The sequence below is a fragment of the Festucalex cinctus genome, chromosome 1 (genome assembly GCF_051991245.1).
Source record: "Festucalex cinctus isolate MCC-2025b chromosome 1, RoL_Fcin_1.0, whole genome shotgun sequence".
Lineage (NCBI taxonomy): Eukaryota > Metazoa > Chordata > Actinopteri > Syngnathiformes > Syngnathidae > Festucalex > Festucalex cinctus.
In genome coordinates, this window is record NC_135411.1 from 14,426,188 (window position 1) to 14,444,826 (window position 18,639).

The 18,639-nt window shown below is 40.1% G+C and overlaps 1 protein-coding gene across 7 annotated transcripts in view; it reads right to left on the reverse strand.

Moving 5' to 3' along the window:
- Positions 1-18,639, reverse strand: part of mib1 (MIB E3 ubiquitin protein ligase 1) — an 80,331-nt gene that overhangs the window by 50,672 nt on the left and 11,020 nt on the right. For all 7 annotated transcript variants that reach the window (XM_077518450.1, XM_077518441.1, XM_077518435.1 and 4 more), the window contains 8 exons: positions 18,329-18,395; positions 16,591-16,795; positions 16,328-16,511; positions 13,871-14,015; positions 13,649-13,782; positions 10,023-10,130; positions 9,735-9,932; positions 8,009-8,160 (listed from right to left, as the gene is read on the reverse strand). In XM_077518450.1, the coding sequence (XP_077374576.1) occupies positions 8,009-8,160; positions 9,735-9,932; positions 10,023-10,130; positions 13,649-13,782; positions 13,871-14,015; positions 16,328-16,511; positions 16,591-16,795; positions 18,329-18,395 (1,193 nt within the window). The remainder of the gene's footprint in view (positions 1-8,008; positions 8,161-9,734; positions 9,933-10,022; positions 10,131-13,648; positions 13,783-13,870; positions 14,016-16,327; positions 16,512-16,590; positions 16,796-18,328; positions 18,396-18,639) is intronic.

Genomic DNA, 18,639 nt, shown 5'->3' on the forward strand with positions numbered 1-18,639 from the left:
CCAACCCTGCCTTTTTGCCCTGTTATGGGCTCGTCGCCGAGGTGGGCGGCCCGGCCACCTGACTCTTTGCCACCGTCGGTTGTGCATGTGTATGTTACAAATAGAACTACGTGTGCTGTCAAGCCGGCCTGGCGCTGACCTCCATCTTGTCTCCACGCGGCGCGCTGCGTACGCCTCAGCTGTCGCGCACCCACTTTGAGACGCTCGTGCTTTTGGCAGGGGGAACAAACGTCAATAATTATAAACAGCCAACTGTGCTCCTGACATTTCCAGCCGACAAAATAATGTCAGGGAAATATTTATTATGTTTAACACGGAAGATGGAGACCTTAAAAATGACTACTAAAAAGCACCTGCCAATATATGAATACATGCCTATGCAATAACCTTTTAGAGGTTGGACATGTTTTTTATTATTTTTGTAGGCACAAATTAAGATTAAATGATTTTTTCCTCACCATAGAATAAAGACAGGGAAATATAAACTATTAAAAGCATTTGCTAATACACAAATTGTAGGTTCAGGCTCCAAAAGGACCTTTAAAAGAAGACTGAATGTTCTAGAGAACAAAATAAAATAAAATAAAATAAAACAAAACATTTAGTTAGCCTTAATTAAACGACTGAGGGATGTATAACTTCTAAAGGAAAGTTCCTCCCACGTATATAGCTATTTTTAAAACAAAGAATATATAAATACCCCCTAAATGATGTTAAGAGAAGGTGAATAAACACAAAACAAAAGAAAAATACATTTAAAGATGAACACCTAAAAAAGAAGCTAGGTTTTTCCACTTATAAAAAATATATATATTATTAAGTTTTGATAAACCTCTTGAGATGCAGCATCTCATTTTCAAGGCTAAAAGGCTAAAAACACTGCTCTTTCATGTTGCTCGCTTGTTATTACTTTAAGCCGTAGCGGGATAATTAACTGGCAGGGGTACAGACTCAGAGAAAATCAACAAAATGTAGTTGTGGGAGGCGTAATGTGAATGTAATGCGGTACGAGAGTAAAGCTCGGAAAACTGTACTGATGCCATTCAAACCATACATTCCGCACTGCAAATCAGTCTACAGGACATAGACAACAGAGCGACTTAAATTAATGTTATGGCTTGACACCCAGAAGGTTGCTTGAGGAGTACAAGTGTATATATGAGAGTATGTGCATGTGTGGATGTGGACGCGTCCGTCTGAGTGACCAGAGCGGCCGCACACTTGCAGCAGAGGCCATCTGTCACGGGTTGTAATTGCTTCATGACTGCAGGACATTTGACTCGAGTGCTACAGATTATTATTATCTTTTTTTTTCACCCCCAGAAAGCAGTTACAATCTGTGTCAGGACAAGTACAGAAAGATATAGAGGCTGAATGACAAAGGAGTGGTTGCGCTGATGAACTGAATGTGTGTTACGAGTGTTTTTTGGGGCAAAAGGATGGTTTGACAAGGATATCTTGCTGAAGGTCTGAAGAGAGCGATATCCCACAATGCTTTGCTAAAGCTGGTAAAATGGAACCAAATCACCTCTTGAATGGATTTGGTCCCCTTCAACCAGCTGTAGCTATGCTTTGATGACTGCAGGGACGACTGAGGTGTTTCTCTTCAAACGACCCCCCTGTGATTGCTATGTTCAATGCTGAATGACTCATTTGAAAAGAACAATAAAGTCACTGCATCAAACTTTTTGCCCTGGTCCCCCTTTTTGGTATTCCAAGCACGCCATCGGTGGTCAGTTTTCAAAAATAGCATGGCCAGACGTGCAGCCTGGGCTATTTCAGGAGCCCGCCGCTCTCACTGGCACTGCGCGGATGGACGGCTGAGATGCCTCCTTAAATGACTGTCGCCGGACGCTAACGGCCGATTACGCGCTGGGCGGGGAGCTGGCGGTTAATACGACTCAGCAGGGGTGTGACGGTAATGTAAAACAAGTGCAACGGCCCTGCAAATGTGTCTGAAATGTAGAGATGCTAGAACCTGTGCTGAGCCAGGGAGAAAATAGAAACGTATCTACAAACGCATATCCATGGTAAGATAACTTTCAATGACAAACACACTAAAAGTGGCACAGTTTGTCACAACGTTACAACAACCTTTGTCATGCGAGGTGATCTCAGCGAGTATCTAAAGCAAAGTCAAGGCCCACGGGGGATATTCAGCCCTCCATGTACTGTACAGTAATTTTACGTAGCCTACAAATAGTTATAAAAAAAATAATCAAGTGTAATATAATATATAATGTAATATGTTGTCCCTCACAGAACATAGTAGACGAAGTGCACAGCAACTACTTCACGCGCAAGCCACAAGCCCAGCAAGTAAGCACAGTCCAGCTCAGCTTCTGACTAGAGTACAAACAATTTCCAACAGATTATAAACTCACTAATGATAAAAATCATTGCTGTTTTATGGTATAATTTCAGGCTCCCCAAAATGTTACTTTTGAAGTTGCCTGCAGATCTCATTTCCTAAGAAGAAAAAGTATCGATGTTGCATTTTCCTAATAAGAAAAGATTGATGTTTCATTTTAAAAGTCATATCTTCTCGTGCTTACACAATTGCTAAAGAGTTTGTTTTCTATTATGGCACCACATATGAGATAAACCATGACCTAAACACCAAGGTACGTATTGAACTGTGACTATTATTTTGCACTTTTATACATGTACGAGGTTTCAACTACAAATATAGATCTTCGATGCAAAGAGACATAGAGTCAAGACAACCATAGGACCAGAAATTGAAAATATTGGAGTACGGGAAAGGGGTCTGGGTCTACTTTACACACTTATTCCTTCCAGCGATACCGATAAATCTACCAGTACGTGACAGTATCGCTCTGCAAACACATTTCCTGTTCTCTCCCCATTACGTGCCTATCCAAGGGTGAGCAGTTTTACTTGTAGTTTTATTGTAGCGGTGCACTTCTCTTTGTACTCGCATGGCAGTAAGGAATGATAAAATTTTTAAAAGTTAAGACTTCACAAAAGTTGTCAAGGGAAGCTAAAAAATACCCCAAAATGAAAACAAGAAACAATGTGGAATTCAACCACACCAATCCACAAAAAAATGGTGTGGGACTGGGAGGGTAGAACAATAAATCTGAGCCTGAACAAGTTGTTTCAATTTACATTGCTGCTTATGATTCCCCCCACCCCCACCCCTGAATTTAGCCAATTAGCATCACCATCATGAGTTAAAAATGCTTCTTCCATTGGGCATCACCATCATCAGACTGGCCTATTGTAAAATGTACAAGAGGGAACCTGACAAATCCAAACACCATCAATGAAAAGTATCACAACACCTGTTTCAGTTTGTGATCCTTGTTATTACACGACCATCACGGCACTAACTTGACAGCCATTAGCTCCCACAGAGGGAGCAGAGTAATTGCCATATGTGGTCGAGCCTACCGCACGCGAGTCGCCATATTAAAAGAAATGGCGAACGTTATAGTGCGAGCACAAACATTTCAGGGAGGTGACACGTTCAAATGGTACAGAGCGACCACTGCCGGGCTTGTTTGGAGCCCCCGCTCATCCCAACGTTTATGAGTCATGGGCTATTAATCTGTAAACTGTTTACAGTTTTCGAGCAGGTACTGGCTTCCAGCAGCCCGAGGGAAAAGACACAGAGATGAGCCAGGCTGAGATGGCAGTAAACAGAAAAGGTGGAGAGGAATTTCCCGTCCAAAAACACATTGCTGCTACGTATACAGTATGCATTTCCCTTATGGTTACTGGCAACTGTAAAACAAGACAGCACTATGCATCAAAACACAGAGAGGTGGTGTGTCAGTATGGAACGAGATGAAACTACATGGCCACTGTGACTTTGTCAAATCAAATTACAGCATGTGACCTACATAACTAGACAGACAAAATATTCAGTTTTACAATCAATAATTGAAACAAAAAGGCCTTAAATGTCACACAAAAAAGTAGGAGGTTCAACAATTGACAACTTTTTTTTTTATAATCAATGAATTGATTAGTTATATGAAGCCGATGCAACTGCAGTCTGGCCACTCAGGTCACACTCATGCAACTTATATGTCAATATAAGGTGACAAACATCACTATTCAACAAAGGTGACGACACAAAAAGAAATTGCCGATAATTCAGCAGAAAACAGACAGCGGCGAAAAGAAGATGCTTCAGAGCAGTGGTGTCAAAGTCCTGTACTCGAGGGCCTGAGTACTGCATATGTTCGAGGTTTCCACAGCACAGCTGATTCATATTTTACCTCAACAGCAAGCTCTGCAGGAGACTGATAAAGATCCTGATCATTGAATCAGGTGTGGTGGAGTAGAGAAACCTCGAATACATGCAGGAATCAGGCCCTCGAGGACTTGATCTCGACACGTGCTTTAGACTGATGAATGCAGTACCGTATAAGGGAGAGGGATCCAGAAAATCCATGAAATCACCAATAATGTGTCAATACCGAGAAAGAGAGGCCGAGCCATATTTACTTCTGTGAACACTGAACTACATGTCGTGTTTTGTGCACATGCGTGTCATTGATGCATTTCACTCACATTAGAAGTCACAATTTTGATGCATTATTATAATTATTATTATTGTATTTATTTATTTATTTATATATATATTTTGGTTGCAATGCAAATAATGACAAATAAAAAGACCAGACTTACCGGTAACAAAAAAATTTGAATGGCGTGTCATGCTTTGCGTGTCTTATTTTACGCTTGTCAGTTAAGAATGTCAAAAAATTAGGGATGCAAAATTATATCAGTGGCCGATAATTACCGGCAATTATCAACCAATCTGACGTTAAACAGATAAACCAGATAATAGAGAAATATGCCGATAACAATTTGATTTCATACAGATAAACCAGATAATAAAGAAATCCGGCAATAATTATAAACATGCCACATTGGTCCATCTGTTGTGGCTCATATCAATACAATTCAGCTTCATGGTGCTTTACATAGATTGAAACATTGTTTCAATGTTTCAAGTTTATACAACGTTTCAATGTATTTGTTAGACTTATAGTAGGACTCGAAAGCATATTTGTATTCAAGTTAATTTTGCAAACAATTATCGGCTTACTTATAGGTTGTCGACATCTTGACATTTTGAAAAAAATCATTTAAAAGCTGTCCATTCAGTTAATAAAGGTTTTATGATTAACAGTTTGATTCTGGAACTAATTACTTTTCTTTTAAATTACTTTCTAAGAGAAAAATTGGAGGACAAGGCACATTCGATAAGGTAAAAGCACGTTGTTTTTCTGCATAAACGACACGGATGGTGCCGGGGGATAAAATCAACACGTCAATTTTCCACCAGCTTAAAAATGTCCCAGTTGTTTCACTGGTTACTGTATAAAATGCTCTGGTGAAGCTATTTTGAAATATTTCTGCAGCGGGGATAGATTACATTTGTTTAATCTGCGCACGCCGGGGTTCTTCATCATATCCGTAATCTGAAGGGCCTCATATCATCCACCAATCTCCAAGCACTTTTTCCACCAAAAACACATCAAGGGTACTTTTAAAAAAAATAAGCATTCAATTGAAACAACCGCTTTTACCACTAAAAAGCACACCAGGTGGGTAGTTTGGCCTCAGCCTGGGGGGAGAGATTTTAGAGGGCTTTAGGACTTGTGGCCGGCCAGGCTCACTGATATTGGAGGAACTGGAGCGTGAAATAAAAGTAAATGGGCAAACTATAGAAGGGGACGTATATCTTCTTGTCTGTGAGGTGAGCGGGGTACAGAAAGTCTATTAAAGCAAGTGGACAACACACACACAAATCTACACGCTCACACAACAGGGGCCCTGACACAGTCGTGCTGCACTCCCGCATTTTTCATTTCCAAGTCCAGAGAGTCCTCCACTGGAGCCGCTGCCGCCCCCACCTCCACCCCCCAATCTTGCTCTCCCTCCTTTACTATCAGAATCCTGCTGTACAAACATAAACCACAACAAACTGTTTACGCTTTATGCAAGCAAGCAATTTAAAGTGCACCACTGCCAGCCTTAGACCTTCTTTAAATAAATACAGTACACTTTTTTTAAGGCTGCAAGGTATGTGCATTGAATTGCTTTCCAGTGAGGCAAGGGGCAGAGTGAGCGATTTATCAGCACCCCATCACAACACTTCTGGACAGGCTAGTTGAAAAGTACACAGAGTTAAAAGTTGTAGGAATATATACATGACGGAAGAGACTGCAAATAAAAGTGACACGATGCCCTCCTACTTCTCCAACCCCAATCCCCATTTATGTACCTATTCTTTTATTAGTCATTTTCTTTGTAGGACAGAAAAACGAAGCAATTGTCTTTAAACAGCTTTTTTTTTTTTTTTTTTTTTTTTTTACAATCAGGATTAAACTCTCCATACTTTTAACTTTAATGTGCAATGTCTTTTTAGATTTTTTTTATGTGCCCAATTGATGAGTCCGACGCAGAGGGAAAAGCGAGTGTTGACAATCTATTCGGTTGGCTTGAGGCAGATGTTCTGCAGTTCCTCACGCCAATTAAAATGATGCCAAGGAAGGAAGAGGGAAACACTGTTCAGCGTGAGACTGCAAACACTCATCATACATGCGGCAAGAACTTCGACCTATACTGGACATCAAGAACTCCAGATCATAAATCTGATAACGACAGGGTCCCTTAATGTACTCGTGGGTTTGAGGTAGGGAAACAAAACAATGCACAAAAATAGCCACGGCCAAGGACACCTGCTAATGCCTGGGATAGACGCTTTAGGTCTTGAGCACCACCGAGTATACAATAGAACAAATGCTTTTCACAGTCAGTTGGGGAGGTAGAACACCATGGAGGAATGACACTGAGCTCAGGAAGATGCCACAAAAAAAACAAAACAAAACAAAAACCCTGAGGTGTGAGGTAGCAGATGAAAAATGGTGGAACCTCCACAGTGCAAGTGATATAATTTGGATATCAACCAAACACTTCCATGGTGGGGCTGCATTTAGCTGTTGTGCTGTACACAGATGGAATAGGCTGCCAACAGAAGTGAAGTCAGCCCCGAGTGTAAATGCTTTTAAATCCAGGTTAAAAACTTTGCTTTTTTTCTCTCATACTTTTGATTAAGGACTTTTAAACAGCTTTAATTAAGTTTTTTTTCCTCTTCCTTTTTAATTATTATTTTTATTATTATTTTAAACTTCCTTATGCTATATGTTTCAAAGTTTGCTGAATAATGTTTTAATATTTTCATTGCATGTTCTCTCTGTTTGTTGATGCTTATGTGTTGTCTTTCCTTGTGTAAAGCACATTGAGTTGCCTTGTGTATGAAATGTGCTATGCAAATAAACTTGCCTTGCCTTCCAAGAAAATATGTTTCAAAAGTTGTCCATTGTCAGCAAAGATGCCTTCCAAGAAAATATGTTTCAAAAGTTGTCCATTGTCAGCAAAGATGCCTTCCAAGAAAATATGTTTCAAAAGTTGTCCATTGTCTGCAAAGAGTGAGTGGTTTTACTGCAATTTAGGTTTATTTGACTGTGATTAACCTGTAAGACAGCAAAGAATTAAAACACTACCTCTAGAGTCAAAGGTGTTTGGGTGGTGACAGTTTATCTCCTAAAGTGTTTTGAAATGAGAGCAACTTGGAAAACAACCACTGTTCAACTATGAAAGTTCCACTGTAAGATTGTGCTTTGAAATCAAACACATTGCTATGTGAAATGCACACTGAGCAGTTGGCGTTCAATTCCAATTAAAGACTTTGTCAGCAATACTGAATCAAATCATAAAGGATCCCAGAGGTAATTACTTTTCCCACCTCTGTTATTTACCTAAGTGTTTGGTTTGTGGACACAATAAATGTACAAGACTTCACGCTTTGTGTAATTTCGCCTTAGTAAAAAAAATAAAATAAATAAATAAATAAATAATAAAAAAACGTTCAAATAAAAGAGAGAACGAGACGTGGGAAGATTTGCTCGCTCCTCCCTTGTAGACGACAAATGAATGTTGGCGGCGCATGTGGGTCTCGTACCTGGGGTTCCCTCGCAGAGCGGCGTGGTGCAACGCGTTGAAGCCGTTGTTGTTGGTGATGGTGACGTCGGCGCCCGCCTCCAGCAGCACGGACAGCATGTCATCCCGCTTCTTGCTGATGGCATCGTGCAGGGGCGTGTCACCCTCGGAGTCCTGGACGGACGGGAAGCGTTGTGTGAAAAGGGGATACATCGAATATTGACTTTTTGAATAGCTTGGCTACAAATGCTTGGGTCACTGAGGTAACTGACGTACCTACTCACCATAGTAGCAAAAAGCTGAAAATAGTAATAGACTTGTGACAATATTCAGTATTTTGACGAATATTGGTTTTTGACTTTTTAATTAATCAATCAATTTCAAACTGTGATACCCAGGAGAACTACTAAGTTAACTTTAAAAGAGATGCTTCTGACCCTGGGAGCTCTCTTCACCTTTTGTTTTGGTTTGATATGTGAAAGGTTAACATTTCAGTTATTTTGAAATGTTTTAAAAAGTATTTACAGTACAAAACTATAGGTAGCTAAAAAAAAAAAAGTGAAACTTCCGCATTTTGCAAATACGTATGAAAAGCTGTTCAATAATCATACACTTTAAGACATTTTAACAAAGTTCGGAGTTGGGATTTGTATTACTTTATTGTATTGAAGAAAAAAATTGGATGCAATACTTTTTTCCTGAAAATGAATATCTGCTCCAAACATTGTTTATCAGCCTTCTTGATGAGTAATAGGCTAATCCGTATCATCCCTGGGGAAAAAAAAATATTGGTCGATCTCTACTTGGAAGTAGATGGGGGAGGGGTGAGCAGCTGCTCAATTTAAAAAACGGGCTAAGTTCTGGGAGACTTAAGCAATGAGTTGTAGAATGTACAGCGGAAAAAACGTCTCTTCGCATCTGTAATGCCCTACGTTGCCATAACATGGTGCCAAAGCCTTGACTCTACAGGAAAGCAGCCATTTGAGTCAAAAAAGAATGTTCAAGTGATACATCCACTGAGAGAATAGATTTTTTTGTATGCTGGAGAAGAGTTAAGTCATGGAAAGTCTTTGCCAGATGAGTGCATTTTTGTTTTACTAAGTTTTTACGATTAAAAAAACAATCATAATCAAACACCTGTAAGACTTTTATTTAAAATCTTTTAGTGCCACACGTTATTTAAAAAAAAAAAAAAAAAAAAACTGATATGAGAAAAGCTTTGCTCGTTCACAAAAAGATACAATGCTTCCATCTGCTGGCTATAGTTAGTGTTTTTGATTCCACAGCCCACTAACCAGGCAGCGCTGCACTAAGACGTTGCACTGAGAAAAATAAAATAAAATCAAAAACTTAGTTGACGTCATTTAGCGTTTATGGCGGCATACATCGTGATTTTACTGATCGTTATTAAACATTTTTGGCGGTCAAAGAGTTAATGGAAATATTTTAGGATGAGTTTGAAGTTTCAATAAAGTTATGTGATCATAGCTCAAGGAATATTTAAGGTTTAAACCATTGATACAGGCAACTATAAAAACAGAGGTGGGATATCAACAAAAGGTTTGCTACTATTCACGGCTGGGGTCAATATCCCCATCCCTGGCGAATAGCAGGTGTTTACTTTATCACAAATGTTAATAAAACACCGGGAAAATGGTTTAAATTGTGAAAAAGTTCCTAATGGGTCTCTTTTAAGATAATTGATGTCATGTGAATTATGAACGCAAATCAAAAGTGCTGATGGATACCTGGAGGCTGGGGTGGCAGCCAAAGTCCAGCAACGTTTTGACCACCTGCAGGTGACCCTTGTTGACAGCTATGTGCAATGGCGTCTGCCTGCGTTTGTTCCTGGCGTTCAAGTCGGCGCCGCCCCTCTGCAACACCTCAATGACTGAGCCCTCATCACCAAAGGCTGCATGGTGCACCGCCCGATCCCCGTCTTTGTCCTGAGTACAGAAAAAACTAGTTAGTAAGATGGAGTGCAGCTTGAGGTGGGGAAGGAAAAACAATAAAAAAAAATCTTCAGTGATGCCAACCTCTGCCTCGAGATCAACGTTGTGTTTGAGCAGAAGTTTGAGAACATCCACGTGACCGTTCTGACTTGCTGCCTGCATCGCAGTGTGTCCAGCACACTGCCCGTTCACCTGCAATAAACAATCAAAATCATTAGGGCTAAAACGAGTCCTCAAGTAATTTGAGTACTGTACTGTACTGTACTGTGCCGTTAAGAAGATGAAAACGAAAGGCTTATTATGCCTTTTGTTGTTGTTCATAACTTATGTTTTTGATACAAGAAATGCTAAGTGCTAGCTGAAGTGCCATTCATATTTTTGTTTTATTTATTTATTTGTATTTATTATTTATAAATTGCCTCACCGGAAATGTTCCTAGAAAAGAAAATACAGTTTACTGATATGAACAATGTGGGGAAAAAAGGTTATCTGAAAAAGAAAACCAAAGTGAAAGTGAAAGTCTATTTTCTCTTGTACAGTATTCATAATTGCTCTTTAACCAGGCAAAAATATATTTGAGCCGAATGCTCAATAATTAATGATACATTATGTTCTATCACATGTCCCATCAAAGTATGATGTGAGTGATGAAAAAAAAAAAAAGTGGATTTTTTTTTTTTTTTACTATGGGGGGGGGGTCCTCGTTTTACGAAGGAGTACAGTTTCCGGAATGGCGACCTAACCTAAATTTATATGTCAGAAGATACAGTAGCCCAATAACAACCTATGAGGACACAATGGATGCACAATAATATCAGTGGCAATTAGACCAATTTGATGTCAAACAGATAAACCAGATAATAAATAAATCCACTGATAATTATCGGCAATTATCAACCAATTTGACATCAAACAGATAAACCAGATAATAAAGAATTACACCGGTGATAATGATAGACATGCCACGTTGGTCCATCTATTGTGTTTGTGTCTCAAGTGTGTCCAACTGCTCAACCCCTCCCCTCTTCTATGGTCGTGTCGCATATTTGTGACGTCATAATGCACGCGACCTCGTGTTCACAGAAGATGCATCATGGTGACATAGCAGTCGCCAGTGTGGGTTTTCTTTACTGTGTCACACCAAAATGTTACCCTCGCAGTTTTTTGATTGCATTTTTTAAACATGAACGTTTTGTTTTGGCAAACTCAAAATGAGTTACTGGTTGTGTTTGAAGCAGCAATATAAATGAAATTAAAGACTTATAGTAGGACTCGAAAGTATATTTGTATTCAAGTTAATTCTGCAAACAATTATCGGCTTACATATTGGTTATTGTCACTTTCTAAATTATTAGTTTATCAATATCGGTTGAAAGTAGCATTATTGTGCATCCCTAGAGGACACCGCAATTATAATCAGTTGTATACATAAAAAATAAAAATTAAAAAAACTGTCTGCAATTGGCTGGCCACCAGTCCAGGGTGTACCCCGCCAACCGCCCAAAGCCAGCTGAGATAGGCTCCAGCACCCCCCGCGACCCTTGTGAGGACTAAGCGGTCAAGAAAATGGATGGATGGATATATATTGTCATAAATATAAAATAACAAATGCAAAGCAGTGAAAAGTGCGCTGGCAACTGAGTGCACCTTCTTGTGAGCCCCGTCAACTAGTTCATTGTATGCCGTTTGTAACATCAAAACCTCAGTCTTGATGATCTGAGGATCCCCTGTACGAGGTAAACTTCACACCCATCTACGGAATTCCCTTACACATGGGCGTCGTCTCTCATGACTTCAACTCTTATTCCATGTCAGTTATGTTTATATCGAACAGAAACACGGAAAAACGTCATATTTTACAAGCTGTGTGAGGGCGGCCAGAGACTGCACTTATAGCCATGCTTCATGAGCACACAACTAAAAGCTGAACAAGTATAAATAAATATTCATGTGGACTCATTTGAGAGTCTCGAGACACCCCATGCTTGTCCTAGCAGGCAGATGTGTGTTCAGCTTTAAACAAATAATTCCAATGAGAGGCAGAAGGGCATATGACCAGCTTTTAACTAACACACTGACATGGAGTTATGTTAGTTATGATTCTCTGATTAAGGTCAACAGTGCAAATGGAGTGTAACCAGGAACAGTCTACGTAGGCTTATTCTGAGTGTCAAACAGAAGTTTCCTCTGGGTTGCGGGCTGAGTCAGGCTTGAAACTACGCACACGCACGTGTCTACGAATCAGGTTTGTGCTGCAGTGCACACCAGTGCGCTTCATGCCTCCTTGGGCCCCTGCAGTAATGCTCCTCAGATTGAGACAGACGCACAAATAGGAGAATCTCAGCCCTCTCCTCAGAGACTCTCGGCCCCAATACGAGGCGATAACAGCGTGACGCAGCCGGGAGCATTCGCGTGCCAATCACAAACATCTTTAAAGCAGGATATGGCCACAACGGTGTGTGCGCTTTCACAGACAGAATCATCTTACAATCAGATAATTAAGTGGGCGTTAGACACTCCTCAGGTTCTTCATGCAATTGTGGCAACACCCTGTTTTTATGTAGGCGGAAAAATTATGGCTTTTACAGGCAGTGTGGTTATGCAACAAATTAATTTTTGGATGCTGTATGATGGAGCTTTACTTTGCTTAGTTGACGAAATTAAAAAAAAACAATAAAAAAAAACAATAATACAACAACAATAATGATAACAATAATAAATAAATGATAAATAAATTACATACCGGTATTTTATTGTTTTGGCACTTTACTTTCACCCCAACAAGATGTGAGCAGTTCGCATTCCGGTGTCAGAACAACCCACCTCTGGTACGACAACCGAATGCGTAAAACTGCCAGGTCTAAGTTCAAAGCGCGGCCTTGCTGACATGCACTGCATGCATAAAAACACGACTGCAAACAGAGAGGAGCTAGTTTACAAAAACACAGTTAGTGTGACCATGCTAGTGACTTTTATGACCTCACTATAGCAACTATTTGAAAAAGCCACAAGCGAGTTTAACTCTCGTTCAGACAGAGAAATGAGCAGACTAATTTTCCGTATGACAAGAAAGGTGCCAGGAGGAAGGCTATTACGGAAACACTCACAATGACCATTTTATCCTGGCTCCGATACTACCTCAGGAGATGGAATATTGATGATGTACATTATATAGTCTAGTGTTTACGCTGTATTTGTGGCATCCTCAATGTCAAGAGTAAAAATAAAGAAAATGGCATCTAAAATCCATCTGGGTCCTTGTCTTGTTTATTCCCTGCACCTCTGAGTGCTAAAAAAAAAAAAAAAAAAAAACAGCCTCGAATTTGGAGACCATAAACTTTTGCCCTTCAGCAGCCAGCTGCGCCTCCCATGCGCTCGCCAACCTCAGTCCAAAGGCCGAGCAGGATAAGTAATATTTCCACAAAAAAAAAATAAACAGTATTTTTCCACAATTAGATCGTCATTTCAAGAAGAAATTATATCTAAAGCCTGAAGCTGTGAGTTAAACCTTGACGCATTAAAATGCACAAGCCAGCTGTAGCAAAATGAAATCGCTCGTGGTTATTATTGAGAAATATAATATGAGCATGTACAGCTGGAGATGGTGAAAAAAATGGGTCCCAAAATGCCAACGTTCAATTTCTACCGCAGCCCGTTTAGGCTGCACCAAGGCGATTTGCACCCCCAGTTGGTTGCAAAATGGCACTTACGTCAACATCGGGTCTCTTCAAAATGTCTTCCACCTTGGCCAGATCTCCGTTGGCTGCCGCCTTAACCAGCTCCTCGTTGATGTCGCCGGACTCCTGTGTCTCAAACAGTTTCTTCAGCAGCTGGGAGAGACGCTCTGGACAAACAGAAAGGGGTGGGGGGGGGGCACATCACGAAGAGTCGCCGTGTCAAAGTCATGGCACACATGTGCCGTTGGCACAAACCTCCGGAGGCGTTGCTAACGGCGGAGCCCGAGGGAGCGATCTTGGTGACGGCGGCGGGATTGTACGTCCACGACGTCCCGCACACCTCCACCTTCAGGTCACTGTCAGAATAGATCTGCTGCACACGGCCCACCTTCCCCAGGGTCTGTTGATGAATGTTGCGACAAAACCCATTAAAATAGTTGTCTTAGGGCTATGTGATATATGCATGCATACAGAGAGGGGGAGCGAATAAAAGAAGGGTAAGATAATGTAAAAAAAATAAGGGTGGGAGGCGTGAAAATGTAACAAAGCACACAGCAAAAATAAAACATGACAAATAACACAATAAAACATCACTAATCCATTATAGTCAAGGATATAAAGAAAGAGAGAGACATCGCAACTTTGCTAGCTATTCATCATTTGTGTAGCAAAGCCTCGACAGACATTGTTTTACAATGTCTCAATCCAGATTACAAGAGACACTTTGGAGTTTGTCAAGCTTTGTGTGTGCTGGTCATCAATAAAGCCTGCTCTGGCTCATTAGGTAGAGACAGGTGGCATATTGGAGTAGATAAATTGCTATTAAGTTGCATCAAGGATTCTGGATAGTAATGTCGTTTTGCGATAAAGGACGCAATTGATCGTTCAAGGAAAAATACATTAGTTCTTTAAAACTCATTCACTGCCAGTCATTATAGAAAATTTTTACATTTCCAATACTCACGTGATATTACATTCAATAATTATATATAAACCGAATCTACCAAATAACAGAATAGACTCCCTACTTTTTGTCCCGTCCCTTTCTTTTATAATTGACAGCAGAAAAATGTAGGTTTGCCAAAATACAGCCATTTCTCCCATGGACTCTGAAACTGTGTTTATTTCCTATAAAATGGGGCAATGATGTCATCTACCGGTGGTTGGGCATCAGTAAAGTTGTTTCCAAGTTTGATATTTACAGTGGAGCATGCTCAGATTCGCCCCCATTTAGCACCGCTCTAAAAAATACAATTGACAAGTATACTTGTCAAAGGCAGTGAATGAGTTAAAAAAATAAATAAATAAATAAATAAATAAATAAAAGTCAGTTTTGAAGTGAGGCTATATATAATGAGGGCCAGTGTCAAGGGGCAAATGATGATTGTATTTCTCAAAAATTGTGATTTCCACTGTGGCCAAACCAAAATGCATGAAAAAGAAATAAATCAAAAGAGATTCACCTTGTTAGGACATTACACAAAAAAATGAGCAATTTCAACAACCGGGTGACAAGTGGATACAAGGTGTCTTTAATTATTTATCTTTGTGTATTCTGACAGAAGAACGTCAGACATTTTATTAAGACAACATGAAACTGTTTTAAATTGTGTGAGAAAAAAAAATGCACAGCATATTTCTTGGTTTTTAGAAATACTATATCATCGCCATTTTAATCGCTGAGCTGGTCTTTTACCTTAAAAGGTTGATAACTCAAAACAGATAGCATGCACATTTTCTTTTGTTTAGGGAAATCATGTTTCTTAATTTCTTACATGCATCCTGCTATGTACATACGTACAAAATAAAAAGGCCAAAATTGAGCATTTTGCCCATTTCTGATCAAAGTCACCAATGGCCAAATTGTTGGATGTCTCTAAAAGATTATCTTGTGTGATTATATTGTGGTTTGTGTTATGTTGAGTCTTGAGTGTTTTTTTTTCCTTTTCAATATTGCTGATCACAAAACTTGTGCGTATCATTTAACCGAGCTTCAGACTCCAAGATTATGACACTAAAAGGAATAATAACTAATTAGGATTGCACTGTTGGTGGACACAACTAAAATTACGTCAGTTTCTAGCTGTGTTGATGGATTGTATAACATGTCTGACATCATTTAAAGCTCCTCAATGTCAAAACTTGGCCAGAAATATCTTCATAATAGCCTTTTTATTCGACCATTTATGAATCAAACTATTACCACTTTTGTTTTTTTACAATGTGTACTCCTGAAAGACTCTAGCCAATAGTTTTCAAACTCGATTCGGTTTCAAATTTTCCGCCCTCTGTGGATATGACATCATGCCATGTTGTGTACGTGAAGGGAGTGTGCAGTTTCATTTTTCGGCCATATATGGAAATAGCGATTTGAAATTCAATTTCCTGCATTGAGCAGCTTTAAGATAAAATAAATAATTGCCCCACAACGGGACAATTTGCAATCATCATGAAAACAACAAGGAGATGACTGTCGCCGCAATGCGCTTCCCACAGTTAGACTAGCTTCTTCTACTACACTCTCTTTATATTTCCCAAGCTGCACTTAACAGATTAGTCTTCTTGTGTGACAGAGGTCGTTATGCGTGTGGTGTGTTGTGTTATGGTGGTCATCTCAAGTACACCACACATGGTGATTTTTGGCGGGATCTCTTAATTTTGAAAGAAATGGGTAAAGATCAAATCGCTATGCATTCCCCCAAAAAGACTTACAGGCAGCATGGCCTCAGCCCACTCTCCGTGGCCTTTCTGGAGCAGCTTGATGCGGTCGATGTCGTAGCAAATCTGAACCAGGTCGCCCACCAGGAACTGGGAAGTGCCTCCCTCCGCTCCTGCCGCCACTTCCCCGCTGCGCACCACGTTGGCTTTCGTTAGCACAGCGGGGTTGAACGTCCACCTGCGGACAGGAAAATGTACTTGCTTCATTGACACGTCCCATTTGATTTCACTTTCAATGACAGAATCCCAACACTTACCTATTCCCGCTGGGATACTGCACCACGATGTCGTGATCTTCGTCGATGCCGCACACCGTGCCGGTGGTGGTGAGCGTCTCGAACATGCCGTCGGTCCAGCCGCCGTGGCCGTGCTGCAGTGACTGGACAATTTCCAGGTCCAAGTCGATGTTGACCAGGTCCCCGATCTGAAGACCGCCGGGGTTCCTGTTGCCATTCTGTTCCCCTAAGAGACAAAAAAATATAACCTATTTCTCAAAAAATATATATATTTCCAGCCATCAGAATAACAATTCATATACAACTTGGGGTGAAATGTAGTTATAAATTAGGGCTGCTAAATTATGGGAAAAATAATAATCACGATAATTGATCACGATTATTTTTGTGGTACAAAACATGAAAATGTTTAAGCATTTAAAAATATTAAGACCAATTTAAAAAAATAGAAACACCATAATTATTTAAGTTCCTTTTGGACCAAACAGAATTTAATACTATTTATTTATTTATGTTGGCAAAAACTGACGTTGGAGTGCAGCATGTGCACTGTGCAATAGGACTATTTTGTTTTAGTACAAAACAAAATGTTTAAATGTAAAAAAATATATATAAATAAATAAATATTAAAGGGATCGTTTGGATTTTTTAAAATGAATCTCAATTTAATCCTCACCTCCAGTGTGTGCGATCAGCACTGACTTACCCCTGACAGCGTTCGGTGACACGCGTTCTGGTCCGGCGTTGGACGAGAGGAAAATAGTCCAGCAAGCTGGCTGGGGTCTCGGAAATAAAGCGTTTTTCTTCGCCTTGTAGACAGCGAATTGACGCACTGCTGCCAGCTGATCCTTCCGCCTGAAGTTGTTTGCCTTTTCGGCGGAAGTATCAGCTAGCTGGCTGCAGTGCGTCGGTTAGCGCTCTCCGGGTCGCCGCGCAGTGATACGAACGAACAGAAAAGTAGTGGTTGGCGGTAATGGCGTCTGACTTTTTTCAGGAAAGGAGTATTGTGATGTATATGTATCACACTTTTGAAAACAAATAGTTTTTAGAAGAAAAACGCTTTATTTCCGACACCCCAGCCAGCTTGCTGGACTATTTTCCTCTCGTCCAACGCCGGACCAGAACTGGTGTCACAGAACGCTGTCAGGGGTAAGTCAGTGCTGATCGCACACACGGGAGGTGAGGATGAAATTGAGATTCATGTTAAAAAAGCCGAACGATCCCTTTAAGAAATAAAATTCTTTGAAACACTAATTATGCAAGTTCCTTTTGGATTAAACAAAATTTATTAAATCAGTTATTTTAAACTTTCGAAAAGGTGCAAATGTATAAATTTAAACAACTGAAAGTTAGTATATGAACTTTATTTCCGATTATGCTGATTTTGTAATTATGGAGTGTACTAATTGAAACTGTAATTTAATTTCAATTGATTGCACAGCCCTATTATAAACCATAAACTTGCCTGTGACAAGAATAAATGTAATATTTACTGCATGAACAGAAACATTACACGCATTAATGGCACCATTTAACTTTAAGGTCATATAATTTAGGCCAGTATGACATGGAGGGGGAAAAATAAATAAATCCTTGGGAAACTGCACTGACACCAAGCACCAATGTGGTGCTACCACCTAGTGGCCATACATGCTTAACTACATCAGATCCTCTCTGCTGCCCTTGGATTGCTGCAGCACAGCAATAGGCAAGAAGTGGCTTGATAATGCCAAAGAACAAGGCCAGCTGGCTTACTTACCCAACACAGGACAGTGGTCTCTGTAAAAGGAACCTCCTTTGGCGTCCTGAACACATTTCAGGTCAGACTGCGAGAGACAGGAAGCAAAGGCTCTGTAAGTCAGTGGCCCGTGGGAGCTCTCTGAAGGGCATAAGCACGAATAATAAAAACACAGAACGCAGACACTTTATCAACAACATGGTGAAGAGGTGAGACGGCAAGCACTACGTTGCGTCACAATGTGGATGGATGTATGGCAGAGTTCAAGGAAAGAAGATGCATTCCTCTCATGAGAATGTACTACTGTATCAAGTCAATGGGACACATTATCT